We start from the raw sequence: 21,045 nt of genomic DNA on the forward strand, positions 1-21,045 counted from the left end.
CGCCATTTTCGAGAGGGCGGAGCCGCCGGGACAGAAGAGGGGGGGAGGGAGGGGGAGGGGGCGGTGCGCGTGCGCGCCGCCGGCGACCGTTGGGGCTGAGGGAGAGCGGCGCGGGTGAGCGGACCCGGGAGGGGGGTTTGTTCCCCTTCCCTTCCCTTCCCTCTGCTGGGGGGGTGGGGGTGTTCTCCTTCCCTTCTCTTCTCTCTGCTGGGGGGGGGTCTCGGGAGTTAGCGGCTAGACCTGCCCGGGTCTCCCCGAGCCTCTCGAGGCTCTAGACCGGGATGTGAGTTTCTACCAATCCCCCCCCCCCCCCCGTGCGAAGACTGAATCGCCTTCGCTGAGGCGGCCTCGGCTCCGCTGGCGGGCGGAGAGGGGGCAGCGCTGCGGGAGAGCAGTCCCGTCCCCGTCCCAAGGCTGGAGTCGGGGCGTTGGGCTTGCAGCCCTCTTAGCGGGCAGGGAGAGCTCTCCAAAGGGCGGTTCGTCTCACGGTGGGTCAGGGAAGCGTCTGCCTGCGTGGTGCCTTGTTATCTCCAGTTCACCTCAGGGCGGGAATTTTCGGTGCTTGTGTTCAAGATGCCTGCGTGTCTTGTTACTTCGCTTTCAGGCAACTTGTCGGTTTTGATTTCGTCTAGGGGTAAAAACCCGTAGGAGCCTGAGGAGTAAATGCTGAAGCATGCCACTGCTGTGCTTCAGGTGCTCGGGTTTATGGGCAAAGCTATGCCAGGTGCTGGGGTATCGCAACAGCGCGGAGGAGTGGGAGAGTTGTTAAGAACGTGTTGTGGGCTTTCTTTCTTCCTTTCTTTTTTTAAAGACCTCTGGGTCAGACATAAAGCATATGCTTGGCAATCTTTGCAAGTTACCTTGGCAAAAGCATATCTGTATGAATTAAACTTAAGCATTAAATGTCTTCTGTAGTTATTTTCAGGTAACTGGGTTGCTTTTCTGGCTGTGTAAAAAAACTTTGTAGAGTAGAATATAATCTTAAAACACGATTTATAAAACATAAAAACTATATAGCTATAGCACATACTGGCCCAATGAGAAATTGAGGAGATCGGGGGGGGGGGGTGGGGTGTATTTTATATTTCCTGTCAATGATCTTATAATAGCATGATGTCTTCAGTGATTTCTAAATATATTAAAAAAATCAGGTTCAGTCTCCCTTCTTTGGAAGTTACCATCTCTCTAAGCAGATTGGAGGCTTGTGATGAACAAAGCTCCTCAATAAAATCTGAGTAGACAGATCACTCCTGTTGAAAGTAGTAGATCTGTTTGTATACAGGATCCAGATCTGAATATTTTACAGAATACACTCAAAAAAGCAAAGACTGGTAGGTCTCACAGGTTTTCATAACTCAACCCTAGATAGATAGATAGATAGATATGTAGAATGGGGTTGAGGAAAACTTCTGTCTTCAAATAACAATACTTTATTATCTCATAATTAAAAAAAAGTGGGGGTTTTTGTAGTTTTCAAATTTTTTTTACTTATTTTTTCTTTATTATTTGTAATCTTATGGAATATGAAGTGTTTGTAGTGTATTTGTATTTCCTATTAATTAACATGTGACATTCCATAACAATATGAATTGTTATGGAATAGACAATAACAATATTATAATAGAATATAACAATAGAAACCAACTAACAGGTTTTTTTGGTTTTTAAATTGTGTTGATGTAGGCTGGCACGAACCAAATGATAACATCAGAAAAGACATCTCCCTTTTTTTGCTAGGAGTTCTCTTGTTAAACCTCACTGAAGCTGAATATCACACTTGTCTTTTGAGAAGGTTTGGATGCCTTTTGTTAGCCTCCTCTGTGCACCAAAGAAATTAATCATCCTGGACTTCAAGAAATTATGTATTTGGATGCTTTATTTGTATTTTTAACTCATTTTATGTGCTTGAGGTATAACAACAGCAAAAGGAATATGTTATGCTCTACACATACAACTAAAATCAGGTTGAGTGATTTCAGTAGTTAAAGAAATGGATTAGAGAAACATGATTTCTGTTGAAAGTAAATCGTAACATGAGAACTTGATTTAAAAGCAACTTGGAATTGATTAGTTGCCTTGTTTTAAAACAGTTCTAGAGTATAGAACAACGCACCCAACAAAGACAGATAGACTGTGATGGTGTTAAATGTGGAAGACAGCTGAATTTAGCATGGCCGTGTTCATTAGAGGCCACAAGGTGGCATCGGTCTTCACGTGGCTAAAGCAGATCTCAGAGCACAGACAGCTAGCTCATCTAGTCATGATTTATTCAGAGTAGGGTTTTATTTTATCTGAGTATACGGTAGTAGTTTCAAAATCAGAAAGAAAGAAATACAAAACAGTCCAGATTTTATTTGCTTTTTATCTTCTAATGTTGAGGGAGTAGAGGGAAAAGTAGAGAAAACGGCATGAGGCAAACTTGTACAATAAGGCAGTGCAGGAATAGATTGGTATTGTGCGGGGGAAAGCAGAATATGCATTAGAGGCCTTGTATAGAACTGGCAAGGCATGAAAACCAGAAGAATAATGAAAAGGAAGACAATTAAATCCGGTACTGGGGTAGCATGGAGAATAGAGCTATATAAGTTAAATAAGAGACAAAGAAATATGCCACTGAATGGGTGTATGTTTTCAGCTGGCATTAATTATAGGTAGTGCCAGTCACACAATACTAAAACTAAAATAGTAAAAACATACACCCTGGCGTGTTTCTGCAATAACAGTGTTATAAATGTCAAAATGTTTGTTGGAAGGGACTTCTGGAGGTCATCAATGCTGATTCCTTGCTCAGAGGGGGACTTCCACCCGTACTGGTTAAACCGGCAAGACTGGATGTTGAAAATCTCTGAGAATGGAGATTCTGCAACCTCTGGGTAACCAGTGCTGCAGTACCCTCTGTTATTTTTATTTCTTGAAGTCCAACCTGTATTTCACAAGCCAGAATCTGTGGCTGTTGACCCTTATTACATCGTCTTGGAATACTAAGGAAAGTTCAAGTTCTGTCATTATTGTAACTATTCCTCAAGTAGCTTTAAGCTACTTCTATTTGAACAGAAACATTTTAATGTTAATCCTACCACTTCAGATCTGGAAGTAATTCCCTCAAGAGGTGTGGTTTTTCTTTTTTTTTTTTAATAAAACTTGGATTGTGCATATGTAAGGGACACATGAGACTTGGAAATTAATTATTCCCCCCCTCCCCCCCCCCCCAACTAAGCTTGGTTTTATTTATGTTCAGGCTATTAGCAATGAAAACATACAGTCCAAAGAAGGTATTTAGAAATAAACCATCTGTGAACTAGAGTCACTATGTACTTAGAAGGCTTGATTACAAGTGTTCTTGGCTCATAGAAGTAAAACTGCTAATGACTAAATATTTATTTTCTGAACCTCACGTTCATAATACATCATACTTGATGTCATATTCTGAAAGTATTTTATTTTCCTTGGTCTTCATAGCTAAAACCTTCATGCTGACAACAAAGAAGCTAGAACAATGGGAGTGACTAATCTGTGGCAAATCCTTGAGCCTGTGAGACAACCTGTCAACTTGAGCAGTCTCAAAGGAAAAACACTTGCTGTTGATTTAAGTCTGTGGGTTTGTGAAGCACAGACCGTTAAAAAGATGGCTGGAGTAGTTACCAAGCCACATCTGAGGTATGGTATCCATATAAACTGTTGTAGCCAGAAATCTTGGAGCTGTATAATTTAGGTATGATACTTATTCCAAATTGAAGGCTACTTCAGAAATTCATATGACTGTGTTGTTTTGATTCTGTTGTTATCGCTTGTGCTACATACATACAGGGTTTGAAGTGAAGACTCAGTCATACTGGCTGAATTCAGTGTAATGCTCAGGTGCAAATAGAAGTTCATGGGCCCAACCTACCTTGTCTTGAAACCTCAACTGTAGATAAGGATGAGATGGATGTAAGCAGATTCATGTTTGTCTTTCTGTGGTGTAGCACTGTGTGATATAAAGATTATCAGTGAACACAAATCAGTGTGCTAATTCCTATATATTTCTGAGACTGTGTGATGGAAGGTATGGGAGTTCCAACTGTTTATCACAGCAGTTTGGAAGCTAGTCAATTCAGAGCATACTGAGGGTCATGCATGCTCAAGCCTAATCTGGTTTATAAATTAAAATTCTAGTTAGACCCCATATTGGATTAAATATGTTTAATTCATTCTTCAGGCTTATGAACAACCTTGAAGAATATGTATAGTTTAAATAAATCACATATGTAAGGAATGAACAAGTATAAGCAGCTGTAACTTCAAAGCACGGTTTTCTGCAAGTGATGCTGACAAAAATGAAAATATATACAAGTTTTCATAAAAGATATGTTATTGGTTAGCTCAAGAATACTGAGTTACTAGCTGCTGTTAGATGTTCCTGTGGCTTCTGTTGAATTCAGCTGATACGAAATATCAGCATCTTCTGAGGGTAATTTCTTAAAATGTTATGCTTATGACCCCAAACAGGTAATTAACTATAAAACTTCATTACTTCGCTCTGATAGGATGTCCTGTGTGCAGTGGAACGGAAGCACCAGTCCAGATCTCTTATGCAGTCTTTCCAAAGCAAGACAAAGGGATGAACAGATTTCTACCAAAAAAGAAATGTTTTTCAGGCAGTTGGAAATTAAGTTGTTTTGCTGAGTATTTTAGAGAAACTTACCATAAGTGATTGATTTTTATATCATTTGTGAAAATAGAACTAGCCTCAAAAGATCAGTTTATCTTTTTTTACCAGTAGCAATGGTACAAAGTTAAATCTAGAGTAATGGCCTTTCCACGTTAGTTGAAGAGAGATAAATGTTTGGTCTACTCCTTTTGAAAGATTGATCCTGGAATTGCTGGAAAAAAGCATAGCATATGCTGTCTGATATTGCTGCACTCAATTTTAATGTTATAGACCAAATAGTTATTAATGCTCCTTGCAAAATTCCACCCATCAGTGATGCTGGTTTGCATATGAAAGAAATTGGCATGGTAATGGTATCTATGACTGTCTAATACCACAGCATTCAGTCACTTCAGAATCTGATATGCCTGTATTGATAGATTTGGGATTAAAATTCGATATAAGAGAATCAATGTGGGTACGTGTTTGGAAGCAGACTTTGGACATTGAACATTTTATATAACGCCTTTTAAATTTGCTTATGTCTTTACACCCAAAAAAGATCTTTCTTGTCCTTATGTGGTATTTTGCTGGGAATTTTGTAAAGCTGTTAGAAGTTTGTAGTAAAACAACTTCAACTGAAGACAGGGATATAGATAAAAGGTTTGTTAGCTTGGGGGTGAGGGAATCATAAAAGGTGGAGAGAAAGCTAAGATTGTTCCTGAGGTAGGCTGAGGGATGCAAGGAAAAAGTAGGGCTTTGCTAGTTCTGCAGCTTATGGAACGCCTTGCTTTATTGCAGAAACCTATTTTTTCGGTCCTCTTTCTTAACATCAATGGGAATTAAACTAGTGTTTGTCATGGAAGGAGAGGCCCCCAGGTTGAAAGCAGACACCATGAGTAAGAGGAATGAGATGCGCTATGGACCTTCAAAGAAAATTGTAGCTGCAAGAACAGGGAGATCTTTATTTAAAGCCATTTTAAAAGAGGTGAGTGATTGAGGGCTGTGTTCCAGTATTTTTCATGTGATAGGAAGAAATCTTAACCAAATTAAATACAAGGACTTGACCGAATTAATAGTTTTCTACACAACAAATTTCAGCAGTGTTTTGTGTTTTGAAGGAACACATGCCTTTCAAACTGGGCCTTACAGCATCTGTTAACTGTTGTTGTAGAAGAGGGACAATGTCAGAATAATTTTCTTGTTTGATGTATTCCTATGCATGTTACGCTGTAGTGAGCCACAGTCATAATTGAGTGTTTATTACAGAAACTCACCTTCCTTGTTCCTTTACAGTGTTAGTATTGATAATTTTTTTTTCTAGGTTGGGGTATACGTGAAAACGAATGTGTTGTGTACCTATGTAAGCTAAGCTAGTGTGTTTTTGCAGGGGTACATGGAACTGTTTTGTAACCTAAATCTATGATTTGGTAAACTAGCTGAATAGCTAAGAGGATATACTTGTTGGAAACCTACTGGATTAGGCTAAAAGGAAGATTGTATAGTCATCTTGGTATAGATGGTTGAAACAACTCTAGTTGCAAAGACCTCCTATTCAGTAATTTTCTTCTTCATTCATTGTTGCACATAAGTAATCATTTTTGTCTATTCAAAATTTTGTGAAATAGAATTTCTACATACTCATGGCTTTGATAGATTGAATGTATCAATTCTTGTTTTATTCTTAAATTCTAAAATAATTTTTTTCCTGAAATTTGTAACAGGTATATATGAGTATATATCAGTATGTCTTATGCTGTGGTCCAGTCTTAGTAGGCTGACAGTACTGTACTTTCATGCTTTTTTTTCTCTGGGAGTCTGGCACCTGTTGAAAGAAGTCTGTGCTAGCCCAGTGTCACTAGAGTAAACAGCGTTGTTTCATGAAGATAAATATTCCTTTGTTACTCTTCTTTTAAAAACATCCTAATTATCTATTTAAAGTGTAAAGATTTTTGTGAAGGAATAGCCATTAATCATGCTGTGTTCAAGTCCTGTAACTAATACTTTGATCTTAGTTGGATATTTCTTTTCACTGTTACAGTAAACTGTACTTCTAAAATAGTGCTTGTATTGATGTAGTGTTATATAGGCAGTGTAACAGCAGGTTTTTTATACACTTGTGTCTGAGAAAATGCATGCTGGTAAGTGGATCTAATTCAGCATTCAGTCTCTCTTTCCTTTTCGATTCCTTCTTTTAGTGTCTCGAACTGCTGGAGTGTTTAGGTGTCCCTTGGGTTCAAGCAGCCGGGGAAGCGGAGGCAATGTGTGCCTACCTAAATGCAAAAGGACATGTTGATGGCTGCATTACCAATGATGGAGATGTCTTTTTATATGGAGCTCATACAGTTTATAGGAACTTTTCCATGAATGCTAAGGTAATGTACCTCATCCTGTTCTCACCCTCTCTTTAGACTCTTCCCAAAAATGTAAAAGGACTTGAAACAATTACTTAGATATTATTGCACTGATCCTCTAGTAAGTAGTTGAGTTTGTTTAAAATAGTACGTTTAAGACAGGAACGTTTTGTTTGATTCACTGGCAGTATTCCCACGTATTGGATGTGAGTGCAAAACTACTGAACTGAAGAACACTTATGGTATTATTGTCTGTGTTTGTAGTGTCCCGTGATGTGTAATATAAAGCTAAGTAGCAAACTTTTTTTCCTTTTCATCCTCTACAGTGAAGAATTTGAGTGAAGTAATTGCTTCCTATAAATTTACCATTAGGGCATATGGTCAGCCTCCTGGGTCTAATAACAGTGTTCACACACTTGCATTTGCAGGTTTGTTTTATTATGAATATACTTACAATTAGTACTATTAGTCTCCAGTTAAACATGATGAATAGGGTAGGGATTGTACATCTGTATCATGAACAATTGTTGCAATCATTGGAAAAAAACCCAGATCTATATATGACCTTCAGCTGAAGTGTTCATTTGTTAGGAATGCAATTTTCCAGAGCTGGTGAAAGGCAACCCCAAATTTCCATATTTTATACTTTCTCTATAAGTCAGAGAAAGGTATGTGTGTGTTCTGTCTGGTGAATCTAACAAGAAAGTGGAGGAAAAATGATATCAGGGTTGGAATTTTAAATAATATTCATCTGAAAGACTTGTTGAGAAAATACTTCAGTAAAGGAGAAAATCAATAGGACAGAAAAAAAGCACTATGAACAAACTAACTTTTCTTAAAAAATAATTAATTTGATGGAAGATTATTTGCTTCAGCACCATGTTTGGGTTCTATCTTGACTTGGTTCTTTTCTCTTTCATTCAACTTCCTTGTCATTTATTACCTAAAATGAAGGTGGCCTCAATCTTTCAGGTGTACTTCGTTACATACATAAGTCAACATAAAAAAATAATTTATGTGAGTGTGTGTCTGTCAGGGGCATCTGTTCCAGAAAACTGGATTATCTTGGATTATTTGGGGTTGTTGGCTTGTGTGGAGGGTTTTTTTGTCTGTTGGGGTGGGAGGGGAGGGGGTGTTATGGGGTAGTTAGTGTCCTATGTTTTGATTCATGTTAATCTTGATTTCATGTTGTTGTGTTTGAGTCCCCCTACCCTTCAAAGCTTCGGGTGTTCCTTTAGCTCATGTCTAATATGGTAGGTAACATTTTAATTATTTTTTATTATTTTTTTTTTCTCAAGTAGCACATTAAAATGTTTACATGGATTTTAAAAACTGCAGTTCCCGAGATGACTTGCACAGCCACTAGTACTGGATAATAGTTTGCCACATTTTTTCTACAGGTAGTAAACAATAAAAACACCCCTTGGCTTATTCTAGTTTCTTTCAACAGTTGATGCCAGAACTGTAGTTATTCATGTGGTGTCCATGGATTACATTATAAATTTTAATTGCTGCTAGTCTTGTTTTGCTATCAGACCCCACTTATGGGATAGACCCATTTCCTGCAGATGTGGGTGAATAGGGGTGGGTAAGCAATCACTACTGAATGTGACTCAGGGCAGTTCCTTCCCTGATGTTACAGGAATAACACATGTGATAATTTCTCTTGCAGGATCCACATCTTGACTGTTACACAATGTCTTCTATTAAGGAGAAGCTTGGATGTGACAGAGAGTCTTTGATTGGGCTAGCTGTTCTTCTGGGTTGTGATTATCTTCCAAAGGTAAACAATATAATTATTTTTTATTAGGTACTTACACTGTCTTGAAAAACAATAAACTATATCAAGAGAGACATGTGCATGCTGACAAAACTGTATGCAATGCCCAATTAGTGAGATCTAGTTGAAGAAGATGCTTAGTAAGTTGCTGTAAATTTTATTTGTGAAGGCTTAAAGATAATCAGAATGGTTCATGAACATTAATCTTTCTAAAACTGTCATGTATTATTCCAGACTTTCTATAATGGAGGTGAAGACAAAAGTTTAGATGTTGATTACTTTGAGCAAAAATGTGAGAACTCAGTTGTTCATGATGATGCTTTGTAACCATTCGCATATAATTACATCCCTGGCAGAATAGCTGTGGAAAATGAGAAAAACAGCTTTGTCTATGCTGTTTGGAAGACTTAGTAGTTATGGTTTTGAACTGTAGTTATTAGTAATGCCAGTTCTTGGTACAGTTTGGATGTATCCCTTTTCAGTTCTATCATTTGTAAATACATGATTTATGAAGTAGTAGAAGTCACCTATTTGAAAGTTTGCCTAATGAATGAAGTGAGAAGGATCTCACTCATGGCTACTTCACTTCTTTTTTTTTTTTTTTTTTTTTTTTTTTTTCTTTTTCTGTAAGCTCTTGAATGTTTTTGGAGACTTTGAACAGAAGCTGTTGTAATGGCTATTTGAAATGGAAAGAAAGTGGGAGGAAACTTGATTTCCATACAGTTTATCATACAGTGACTTCAGGCAACAGTTGCTCCTGTTCAGGCTTGCAGTGGATATCTAGTTATTTTTAAATCATTGTGTGCTAACTTGATAAAACTGTCCTTTTAAACAACTGATACTGCTGAAAGAGCAAATAGCTCTAATTACTTTATCTTTTCCTGAAAGACTTGCTTCTGTTATAGGAATCTTTTAAATAGTTGGTATTATAAAGAGAGAGGGAGTAAAACAAATAGTGGCTAACCAGTGGTTACTGTAATGGAACTAGCAGCTCCCAGAATGTCAGGTTCTTGCATAGTCCTGAAGTAACACTATTATGTAATGTCAGATAGGTCTTTTGAGTTACTGGAGCCCAGCAAAGTGGATAAAGATAGAAACTTGTAAGGAAAGATGAATTACAGGAGCACATTGGGAATGGGGATTGACGGAACAGATAAATAAGAATACCACTTTATAATTCCACTTCCTTTGTTGAATATGTGTCAAAATGATGCTTTACTTGCAGAAGCTGAATATCTGACTTGCTACCTGAGTGTCTGGCTGCAGTCCAGTGAAAACTTCTAAACGGTTTTGAATGTACATTTATTTCGTATGGTTGCATATATTCAGTTCAGCCATTACAGCTGGTTAAAAATAAGCTATAGATTTATTTGTAATAATGCTGGAAAAAGCACACTCAATACAATCTTTATATTCAACTGTACTGATTCTTGGCAAAATACGGTAAGGATTGAAAGAGGAACTGGAAAAACAGTATGGGCATTTTAAACCATAGAATCATAGAATAGTTTGGGTTGGAAGGGACCTTTAAAGGTCATTTAGTCCAACCCCCCTGCAATGAGTAGGGACATCTTCAACTAGACCAGGTTGCTCAAAGCCCCGTCCAACCTGACCTTGAATGTTTCCAGGGATGGGGCATCCACAGCCTCTCTGGGCAACCCGTTTCAGTGTTTCACCACCCTCATCATAAAAAATTTCTTCCTTATATCTAGTCTGAATTGACCCTCTTTTGGTTTAAAGCCATTACCCCATGTCCTATCACAACAGGCTCTACTAATAAGTATGTCCTCATCTTTCTTACAAGCTCCCATTAAGTATTGAAAGGCAGCAATAAGATCTCCCTGGAGCCTTCTTTTCTCTAGGCTGAACAACCTCAACTCTCTTAGCCTTTCCTCATAGGAGAGGCGTTCCATCCCTCTGATCGTTTTTGTGGCCCTCCTCTGCTTGTTTTGAATCAACTGACTTTCACTCTTCAGTGTGTCTAGGGATTACTACAAACTTCTGGATTTCAGTCCATGAGCTAGGTTCCAGAAAAGGAACCTCCAAGGTCAGGTTGGGCAGGGCTCTGAGCAACCTGATCTAGTTGAATATGTCCCTGCTCATTGCAGGGGGGGTGGACTAGATGGCCTCTAAAGGTTCCTTCCAAGCCAAACCATTCCATGATTCTGTGAGAATATTTGCTGTTCCTATCTATTATCCATGGTAGTAGTCCCCTTTCCTATAAAGGACATGCATACTACAGATGTAATAATGGAGTAAATGTCAAAATCAAGCAAGCGATTATTGAAAGGGAGGGGAGGAATTCTTTGGGTTTGTGGTTTTATTGTGGTTTTTAATTACTTTTCAGAAAATGCTCTTGCACTTTTCTTTGTTACCTCTCAGAATTGAATTTGCATAAGTGCTTGAGGTCTTCAAATATTAGAAGTTGTTTCTGTTGCCATAAAGCATCTCTTTCCTATGAGTGAAAGCTTTTTGCTGGGTTTCTTCTACCTCTTAAGTTCTAGCCTTTTGACTCTAAAATCCAAAAGATATGTCTTCATCTTGTCTTTCCAAGACAATTCTGAAAAGTTTCAGTTCTCTGGCAGTTTGCTAGCAAGAATGTTACCAGTATTTTATATTGTCCTGTTGCAGATAGCAAGAAGGAAAACAAAACAAACAAAACCTCTTTTCCTGTTTTTTTCTACTAACTTCTTTCTTTACCTTATTTTATCTGAGCTGCTATTGAGCGTAAGAGCATTTTATGCGGCTTGTGTGTTACACTGGTAGTACAGCTGTAATCTGTCACCTTCTGTGACTTTAGAACTTGGTCAAAAATTATTTTTCTTAATTTATTCTCAACATCTGGGATTATTTTTGTCATTTCTCTACATAATGTTATGAAGGCAGTTTTTATGAAAACCTGAGTATTTTCTGTTTAAATGATGTTACGTATTTCTGTCTCTATAGGGCATTCCAGGAGTTGGGAAGGAACAAGCTTTAAAGTTAATTGAAACTTTACGAGGTCAAAACTTACTGCAAAGGTAAAATGAAAATTTATGTTGTATGCTGAAGTAGTTTGATTTTATTCAAAGACATGCTAGTATGTACTTCAGCTCCAAGGCAATGTTCATAATACTTTAATTTGGGAGGGGGGGAAGGGATTACCACATTCCTTCCTTTATGTTTGCTAAATGAATTATGTGTTTTCCTAGGCAAGCTTCTTAATTGTTTTAAACATTAGCTGGCTCCTAGCTCTTGAGCTAGCAGAGGTATGTTGTTATGTTGGAAAGGAAGTCATAGGGACTGATGAGAGACTTTTGCTGATTTTTGATTGGGTTGTGGATCAGGACATGAGATACCAAATGCTTTCTATGTTAGCTATCATAATGTATGTGTCAGTACTAGAAATCCGACAATCATATAATGTACTGTAAAAGAAATGTATTTCATAAACTGGAAAACTCTGTTTCTCAGGTTGTTGCCTGGGAAATAGTATTTTTCAGTGTTTCATTTTAAGTAGGAAAGTTAAAAATGTTTATTAATCTTTTTAATATCATCCTTTTAGGTTTGAGCAATGGAAAGAACAATTTCGGTATGGTAATAATCCACCGTTGGTTGTTAAAAGGGTAATTCACTGTTCTGAGTGCCATCATCCAGGTCAGTGAAAAGCGCTGAATTTTATTTTTAGCCTAATTGTTTAGTTTTTGTTCTGGTTGTGTGCGGTGGGAGATTTTTTTGTTTGGTTGGGTTTGGGGGTTTTTTTATGCCTAGCATTAAAACTCCTTGTTATTCAGCTTCTGGGAAATCTTCACATTTTCAGCATTGTATATATGTATCTTTATATAAATATTTTTGAGGCTGGGAACTGCCTTTCTTCAAATGTGAAACTAGTTGATAGCAGGTGGAATGTTATCGCAATGCTGTTGTGTGATCACAGATATTTGCCTTTTTAACATTATCAGTAAAGAAAGTATGCTATAATGACAAGCAGCTATTTCTTTAGCTGCCTGAATTGGTCTTGCATCAAGAGGACTGGATCCATTAGCACTGCTGGGTTTTGTTGCAGTGTTTTCTTAAAAAGAAATTCATCTTAAGGAACCTAATTTTGGTCGCATCTCTGATCAATGAACTTGTTCAAACCAATCACTTGGAGAAGGAAAAGCTTGTTTCAAATATGTTACTTACATACGTTTGCCAGGTTGTCATGGACTACTTCTGTAGTTTTTAGGTAGTTTTCAGCATAAGGTCTGAAACTGTTGGGGGAAAAAGTCTTCCAAAAAAAATGAAAGCTTTCTTGTATTTGTCAGTTTTCACTGGAGATATATAAATACAGCTGATGCACTCAGATCTGCTTACAGCTACTATTCATGTCAAATTTGTCTATGTTCTGTGCTTTTTGTTTGTACTATTAGCTTTGTACATTTGGAGGTTTTGGAAACCTCTTTTCTCCTCATGTTTTGTGCATCTGCTTCTATAGGATCTTACAAGGAACATGAGCACAGTGGATGTAAATTCTGTGAAAGCACTAGATACTGCAAACACAATGACTCCGAATACCGCTGCCCTTGTGAATGGCATCAGTTGGAGCAAGTGAAACAAGCAAGTGCAGTGGAGGACAATATCAGAAAGTAGGAATGTCATGAAAATTGAACTGCTTTTACCTGTGTTCATGTGCAGGGTGAGCATTTAAGTTCTGCATTTTTCCCATCTGTATTTGGTTCCTAACACATTTGTTTTACTTGCAGAAAAGCTAACAGTTGTGAGGGCTTTCCATTCTCTGAGGTAACAAACAAGCCTATTTAAAGATTAAATTTTTTAATCAATTAATTGAAATGTCAGTTTTCAACCGTCTCTTAAACTGCTTCTTTTTTGTTTTTTCTCAAGGTTATCCAAGAATTTCTTGTAAACAAGAATAAATTGATCAACATAAAGGAATGTCAAAGGCCAAATTTATTGTCCTTTCAGGTATATAACAAAATTCTGGGTATTCAGCTCTGTAGTTGTTTGTTTGTTAGTAAGAAAGGCATCTGTGATAATTTTGATCTTCATTGGTAATTTTACTGGACATAAGAATTAAAGGATCTTGCTAAAACTTCTCAATGTACCTCATTTTTTGAAAGCATAAAATTGGAGACTTTGAAAACAATCACTTGATGTAAATAGGTATGTAGAAAAGTGGAAGAAAGAGAACTTGGAAAAAAGCTCATTTGCCATTGTTTTGTTTTTCACTGTCCTGTATTACTAGATTGGATTGCTGAGTGCTGCATTGTCTATATAGTGTGTAAAGTACTGAATGGTTATATGACACAATATCTGCTTCAGTGTTTTTGTTTTCATCCACCTTTCATAAACGTATTAACAGATACAGCTCTTATTCTTACTTGTACTTGTTTCATTGTCATACTGACAGTGCGTATATGGTAACTTTGGGTATCGTAGCAAGTCATGACTGTGGACTTTTTTTTTTTAACATTAAACTTTCTTTTCAATGCTATTTATGGTATTGAGATAACCAGCTTCTGTATGTAACAAGCAGAAGTGGCTTTTATTCTGAATGTCACATTTTTTCCCAAAACCAGATAGCAGGCTTGTATTTAGCACAATACTGCCAGCTTTCAAGTTCAGAGGCCCTTTTAATTCAAAGTGCACAAAGTTCAAAAGTGGTCTAGCTTATTCCTCTGTCCACAGAAGAAAGGATAAATATCCTGTGAAGCTTCTTTTCGGGCGTGGCGGGAAGCAGGGGAGAATGTTAATATATGCATGTTAGCATTGTTTTCTAAGAGTGATTTTTATTTGTTTTTTATTGGTGAAAGCAGATCTTTTACAATGTTTCATTGTCCAGGATTGATAACAGTGTGAGAATTATGTATAGCATGATAGACTGCTGTTAAGCAATATAGCTTTAATGAAAATCCATCTTCATCCTTCTCTTACGTGCAAAATCCGTAATTTTCACAGCTCCTTGCGTACCTGATCCGAATCTGATAAGGTGTTTAGCAGCTGCTGCTGCCACTACACAACCATTCCCTTGGCTTGGTACTGACAGCTGAGGAATCTGCCATGTTACAGATGACTGTTCCCTCCCTTGGCAGTGAGATATCCTTGGGTGTTGCACTTATGTATAAAAGCGGTTTAGATATTTTAAGTATTTACTCCTGTGTGCCTACTACACAGCTATCTAAGCATGATATCTAACAGAATAAGAAAGTTTTAAAGTTTGGGGTGGTTTTTTTATACTAACAGATATTTGCTTCTGAGAAGATGGAATGGACTAAACATTACGCTTGTAAGAAACTGTTAGCACTGTTGACACGTTATGATATGATCCAGAGAAAATCTGGATATGTTGATTCAAAACAACTGCAAGCAATACGGTAATGTAGCTTGATTTCTTGAACTTAATATGTTTACTTCTGCTACTGGATGAAAATCATGGATTTTTTTCCTTTTTTACAGAAATAAAACGGTTTTCTTCCATCTCTCTTTCAAGCTTTTTGATTCTTATGCTACTGCTGCACTAAGTAGTACATACAGCAGTTTCCTTTCATTCTAACTGACAATGCCTGCTTTTCCTGTGCTTACTTTCTATTGTTTTCTTGGATCTGCACATGAGATATAGCATTACAGGTTTGATCCTCTGCTCAGGTTCTTAGCAGAAGTTTAATTGACTTCTGTGATTCAAAATAAGAGCCTAGACTTAGAAATGAGCATCTGCAGATTCAGTCATGGTCTCCGATTCCTTATCGGGCCTACTGACTGTCATTGTACTATGTGTCTGATGAAATCATTGGCTTACAGTTCTATTCTGCTACCCCTTCTTCTCAAAACGTTTTCCTTCAGGACTGCTGCATTTAGGAATATAAAAATGGCCAAGTGTCCTGTTACTAAAAATGGATATGCAGGAAAAAAAACCCCAAGCAAAGCATGTAACTGCTTTCCCCAGAAATATTTTCCCACCATCTGGGTTTCTGTTACTCAGGGGTTTTCTGAGCCAGAATTTGTATCTTCTATCAGCCCTCAATGTATTTTTTTAAAATGATCTAATCCTTTCTTAAACTTCTGTAAACTTTTAGAATCTACAGTGTCTGTTAGCAAATCTGAACTTAACTTCACTGTGTGAACAGAATTGTGACTTATGTAACTTTAGTATCTGATGGTTTAATTTCCCAAATGAAACCTAAATTCCGCTCCCCCCCCCCCCCCCCCAAATTCTTGTATTGCAAGAAAGTTAGTAGTTTTTCCATGTTCCTTGAGGCTGTTCAAGATTTCATAGACCTTAATTTTGGGGGGACAGAAGGGCAGTCAGTAGCAATATGATAGTATCTCTTCTGGGTTGATGTGTCTGTTAAATTATTACTTAGAGAGAAGCTGTTCTATTCAGTGCCATCTTTCAAAAGAGTGGAGAGACTGGTTGGGCGCTGCTTTTTAAATGGATTGGCTAGATCAATTAGCAGCATTTACCTTGATGAATGAATTAGCTGACATCCTCTGTTTATAACACTTTCTAGTGTTTCAAAAGTTTAAAAGACAGATCATGTGTGCTCTAGAAGATTTCTTTGGTTAAGAAGTGTTTAAAAACACAGTACCGACTGATTCAGCAGGAGCCTCTTTGCATGTAGGAACCTATTAAACTGGGGTGTAGATAATGTTTTTAGAAAAATTCATAAAGACTGTTTGTCCCTGCTCAGAACATGTTTTATCTTCCTTCATGCTCTCATGCGAAAGATATAAATGACCCCGTCTGGTCATTCAGAAAATTACTGTCTATGGCAACAGCCTTCTCTGAGGCATTAGTTGAAGATATCAAACTGATGTTTGTAGGAGCCTGCATTACGGTTGTCTGTTACAGAATAGCTTTTTAATTTCTTGTTATGCTCCTCTGAGCCGTATCATTAAAAAAAAAATAAAAATGTTTCAGTACTCAAATCTAGACACAAAATGTTACTGTGCAACTTATACAGAGAAGTAGTGTATTTCTTAAAAGGTGTATTAATTTCACTATTACAAGATTATTTTTTCCTCTGAATCACCACAAATTAAGAGTATTGAAATATTTTTAGATAACTTAGATTTTTTTCATTTCCTGTTTAAATAAAATCATTTAATGGGCTGCTTCTGTTCTTACAGGATAGTCAAGACACGTGTTAAAAACGGAGTTCCTTGTTTTGAAATTGAGTGGCAAAAACCAGGTTAGTCTGGTTTCTATGTACATTATGGAACAAAACTGTTCATAGAAAAAGAGGAAAGCATGCTTTAAAGAGAAGAAGAGTTTGACAACATTATGAGGCAATGAAATGTGGGTGAGATTGGAAACTGTTCTATGAAAACGATAGAAAATGTGCATCACATTTCACATAACCTGAAAGTAAAAGCAATGCTTTAAAAAAAAAAAAAAAAAAAAAAACAGTCTACCTAGAAAGCAAGGGACTTGGTCTTCAGGTACTTTTTCTGGTACGTGCTGGTATACTACATTAGTTACTCTGTATTTCATGTCTTATTTCACTATGTACCCGAAGCTGTGACTTCACTAACTAGAAATTTTTCTGTGCTGACAGACTTATACCTTTAGTGTGCCAGGAGACTGGCAGAAAGAAAAAGACTTTACTTGTAGCTAAATCTCAAGCATTATACTATTAATCTTTTTACGTACCTTCTTTGTGCTCAAATAAATCTTTTGTTGTTTTACTTGCTCCCTACTTTGATACCTCTCTATATACATGCCTAATGTACAGTCATTAATTTTTTAGAACATTATGTTGATGCAGAAGATGAACCTGTGGAGTTGTTTGTAGTCACAGTTGAAGAGGAGTCTTTGTTTCAGGCTGCTTATCCTGATGTTGTTGCCCTTTATCAAATGGAAAAGTCAGAAGTTCTGAAGAAGAAACAGAAAAGTAAGTCCAAAAGCTTATTTCTTATGAACTTCTGGGTCTTTCCAGAATACAAGAAGCAAAAGCAACAAAAATTTCTCCCACTGTTGAGCAATATCATGTTTTGTCAAGATCAGGGCATGTTATCTTACAGGGACTCTGCCTTTATCTTACCATTTAATACTTGAGCACTAGGAAATCTGAACTGTGGTTAATATGTCATTTTGATATGCCCTTTTTATTTTTTTCAGACAGGAAAGACAGACCAAAAGAAAAGGAATTATCAAATGTTTATGATGAAGTTAGCAATCTTCTGTCTCAAATGAATTTAAAATCTAGATGTGGAGTTCTTCCCGTGCAAGACTCCACATCAGATATAAAAACTCCTCGAGAAGACCAGATACACCAGAGAAGTACTGAATCAAAAGATCTAGTGTTAGCTTCGGCTTCCTGCATAACAACTGTTGAAATGCCAGCATCAGCAGCTGTTCTTCCTCTGACGACATCTTACTCACTTTTACAGAGTATGTTGGCCGACTCATCTGTGTCACCAGCAAAGATTACTAAAGATTCTGGGATATCATCCTCTTCCTCTGTAACAGCTCATCTACAACTGAGCAGTATTGACTGGAAAGGAACCTTCTTCAGCGCTTCACCAGCCCTTGGGGGTGATACGCATGATCCAGCAGCTGACTTAACTACATGCATAAAACACTCGCGTGCTCTAGGTCATGAGACAGTAATAGCTAGCTCAGAATATTCTGATGCTATGCAGTCTGATCAACATCATTCTGATAGTGCAGATGATTCGGTTTCAGATGATGCTATGGAACAATTTCAGAAGTGGTCTTTAAGTGAGCAAATACTTAAGAAGACTTCCATTCCATCAAAGCCTTTGTTGTCTGAAGATGTAATGCAACTGGAGTCTTTGAAATGTTTTAAACAAACACAAGAAATGTTGAATCCTGATAAAGATTATGTCTCTTCCTCGTGTCAGTTAAACAAACTAGTGCAGGAAAGTAAAAATGTGCTGTCAGAAAACTATGCAAGGGAATCCAGCATACACATTTATCAAGATCAGTACAAAAAAGCTGACAGCCTGGCTGAAATGGTGCAAAAGGACCATAATATAAGCAGTTCAACATCTCTAACCCTCAGTGGGCAAACAACAGAGACACAGCATCCTGGGTGTGAAATGCTTCCAGCATCTCAAAAGCCACCAGATGTAACTGGCGGTCACATTAAAAAAGCTTGTATTCAAGCTACTTGGAAAACTTCTTTTAAAAGGAGTGTGTGTCACAACAGATGTTCTTCTAGTGAAGACAGTGATGATGGGAATATGAACAAAAATCTGATTTATGAGCAGCAGCAGAGGCCACTGAACCCTGATCAGTTTAAAAAATGTTTTTCAAAGAAAAGCAGTAGCTTTGTTACTAGCAAAAGAACAAACAGTGACTCAGCCCTTATAATTAAAGGGAAGAAGAAAATGACCAATTTTAAAAAAGCTGGTAATAGTTTCTCATTGCAAGTGTCTCCAAAACCATCCTCTGCAGGGGAAGTTAATTGTCCCCAAAGTCCAGAGCAACCCTTTAAGAGGTTGGGTTGTGGTCCCATGCAGCAAGCCAAAAGTGCTGTTCCGACTTATGCATGGGCAGACAGTCCACTTCCCCTGTCTGAAAGACTAAAAGGAAGAATCAAAATTAATTAGGTTCTCCATAAAATAGATGATGATAACAATTAACTCTGAACCTTCAGCTCTTACAGAGTTCTTTCTCAAAGTTTCTGTAGTATTCTCTATCAATTTTAAGTGGACACAGTTTTGATGAATAAGAAGTGCTGTGAAGTACTGCATACTAGAGCTAAAGTTTGAAACTAAAATGTTAGCAAAAGTACCAAATAGCTGATTATAGGCAAGTGCCAGTTATTCTGGACTTGATTAGATTCTTGATGCATAAGTATAAGGATATATAGTATACAAGGGAGCAGGGGGGGTTATTTACGAAATAAGAAGGTTTTTTCCCAGCCATTTGTGAGGATTTTATGTACGGCTATTAGTCCTTCTGCTTATAAAACCAGACTTACTAAAATAGTGCCTGCACTGCTGTTGGATATTCTTAATAAGACAAAGTGATACAGCTCTTTCCAATTGAAATTTTCCATTCTGCTCCACTAACTTAATTTTGCTAGTTTAAAAATGGGTTTTCAAACCTTGGGATGCTGGTTGTGTTGACTATCTCTGGAGGAACAGATAGAGACACACTACCTTGCAGGGTAGCTAAATTTATTTCTGCCATGCCTTATAATAAACTGTTCTTTGAGTGTGTGCATCTTCCAAATAATGGAATAAGCCATGTAAGGATATTCTGGTTTTGTAGCTGTCATATCTAATATTTAAGGAAATTTGATGGCTGTTTTAATCAAACATTTATAGTTAGGGGCATTTTTTTCTTAAAGGATAGGAAATTCCATCTAACACTCACTTCTACTTATAAAAGAATGAAGGTTAAGTTACAGAAAATCAAAATTTAATGATGATATTGCAGATTCTTTGGATAATATCATGTAAATGTTTGTTTTCAAGGGGGGAACTTGAATACAATTGCGTTTTTGAAGGTGTTCTTCATACCTCTTTAATATAGAACCAATCTCTGTTCATACAAAAAAAAAAAAAAAAAAAAAAGTTGTCTTCAATAGCTTACTAGAAAATGCCTCCTGGCCTGCATTTAAGCATTCATAACTTTTTCTATGGACCAACCAGAAGGAAGGCCACTCTTACCAAGATAGAATGCTAAGGATTAAAATTTGGAATATCCATGCCTTAATGAAAATGTCAATTCTTTTTTCATAAAGGCCAAGGCTTTAAAAGTTAGGAAGCTAAATTCCAGATGTGTTTAAGGAAGAAATAGGTAGTCTATAGATAATACAGTCTGTAATTAGCCAAAAATGGTAGTTTCTTAATTTTCCTCTGTGGGCAGGTGGAGAAAGTTTATAGTTGATTTTCCAAATGAGAAATGTATTATGGTAATGAGTAAAAAATCCAAAAGATTGGAAACTTTTTTTCGGTTTTGAAGATGTTCTCTCTTTTCTGGAGACTCTTAACCACCCAGCTGATGTGAGCAGGTAGCTAGAAGAATAGAGTTGCTAAGGAAAATAAGAGTAGCAGTTACCTGGGGACCATAAATGGAGAGATTCCTTATGCAGCGGTCAGTAGTGGAGAGATCAGACCATTTTCGGAAAAACATTGTTATTGGTTATGTATGATTCTTTTCCTTGCTGCTGATTTTGAATACTGAAAGTTGGAATCAAGAGTTTGACTTTTCATTAATAAAAATGCCAGCATCATGTGAATGACCTCACTTTTGTTCCTTCCCAGTGTATGGGTATGTTCCCTTTTGTTGGAAGGATTGGACAATTTCACCCACAGTGTGTGGGTTT

At 37.2% G+C, this 21,045-nt stretch overlaps 1 protein-coding gene across 4 annotated transcripts; it reads left to right on the plus strand.

Moving 5' to 3' along the window:
• The first annotated feature begins 46 nt into the window (after positions 1-46).
• On the plus strand, positions 47-20,961 carry GEN1 (GEN1 Holliday junction 5' flap endonuclease). 4 transcript variants are annotated; one of them, XM_049819024.1, is made up of 14 exons: positions 47-114; positions 3,460-3,657; positions 5,432-5,618; positions 6,829-7,005; positions 8,657-8,767; positions 11,711-11,784; positions 12,309-12,400; positions 13,221-13,371; positions 13,489-13,525; positions 13,628-13,708; positions 14,987-15,117; positions 16,871-16,932; positions 17,491-17,634; positions 17,862-20,961. In XM_049819024.1, the coding sequence occupies exons 2-14, from the start codon at positions 3,497-3,499 to the stop codon at positions 19,316-19,318; spliced, it is 2,865 nt and encodes a 954-aa protein (XP_049674981.1). In that variant the 5' UTR covers positions 47-114; positions 3,460-3,496; the 3' UTR covers positions 19,319-20,961. The 4 variants fall into 4 exon arrangements, with proteins under 4 accessions (XP_049674981.1, XP_049674982.1, XP_049674984.1 ...); XM_049819025.1 differs by lacking the exon at positions 47-114 and adding an exon at positions 410-488; XM_049819027.1 differs by lacking the exons at positions 47-114; positions 5,432-5,618 and having other exon boundaries at positions 3,590-3,657.
• The last annotated feature ends 84 nt before the right edge of the window (positions 20,962-21,045 follow it).

Source organism: Accipiter gentilis, chromosome 16 (assembly GCF_929443795.1).
Source record: "Accipiter gentilis chromosome 16, bAccGen1.1, whole genome shotgun sequence".
Classification (NCBI taxonomy): domain Eukaryota; kingdom Metazoa; phylum Chordata; class Aves; order Accipitriformes; family Accipitridae; genus Astur; species Astur gentilis.

Bases quoted from the DNA above. Each gene is read 5' to 3' on its own strand.
- GEN1 (XM_049819024.1), top strand. From the start codon at position 3,497: ATGGGAGTGACTAATCTGTGGCAAATCCTTGAGCCTGTGAGACAACCT. The intron at 13,372-13,488 runs GTAGGAATGTCA...TTTTACTTGCAG, and splicing joins GTGGAGGACAATATCAGAAA to AAAAGCTAACAGTTGTGAGG. The intron at 17,635-17,861 runs GTAAGTCCAAAA...TATTTTTTTCAG, and splicing joins TCTGAAGAAGAAACAGAAAA to ACAGGAAAGACAGACCAAAA.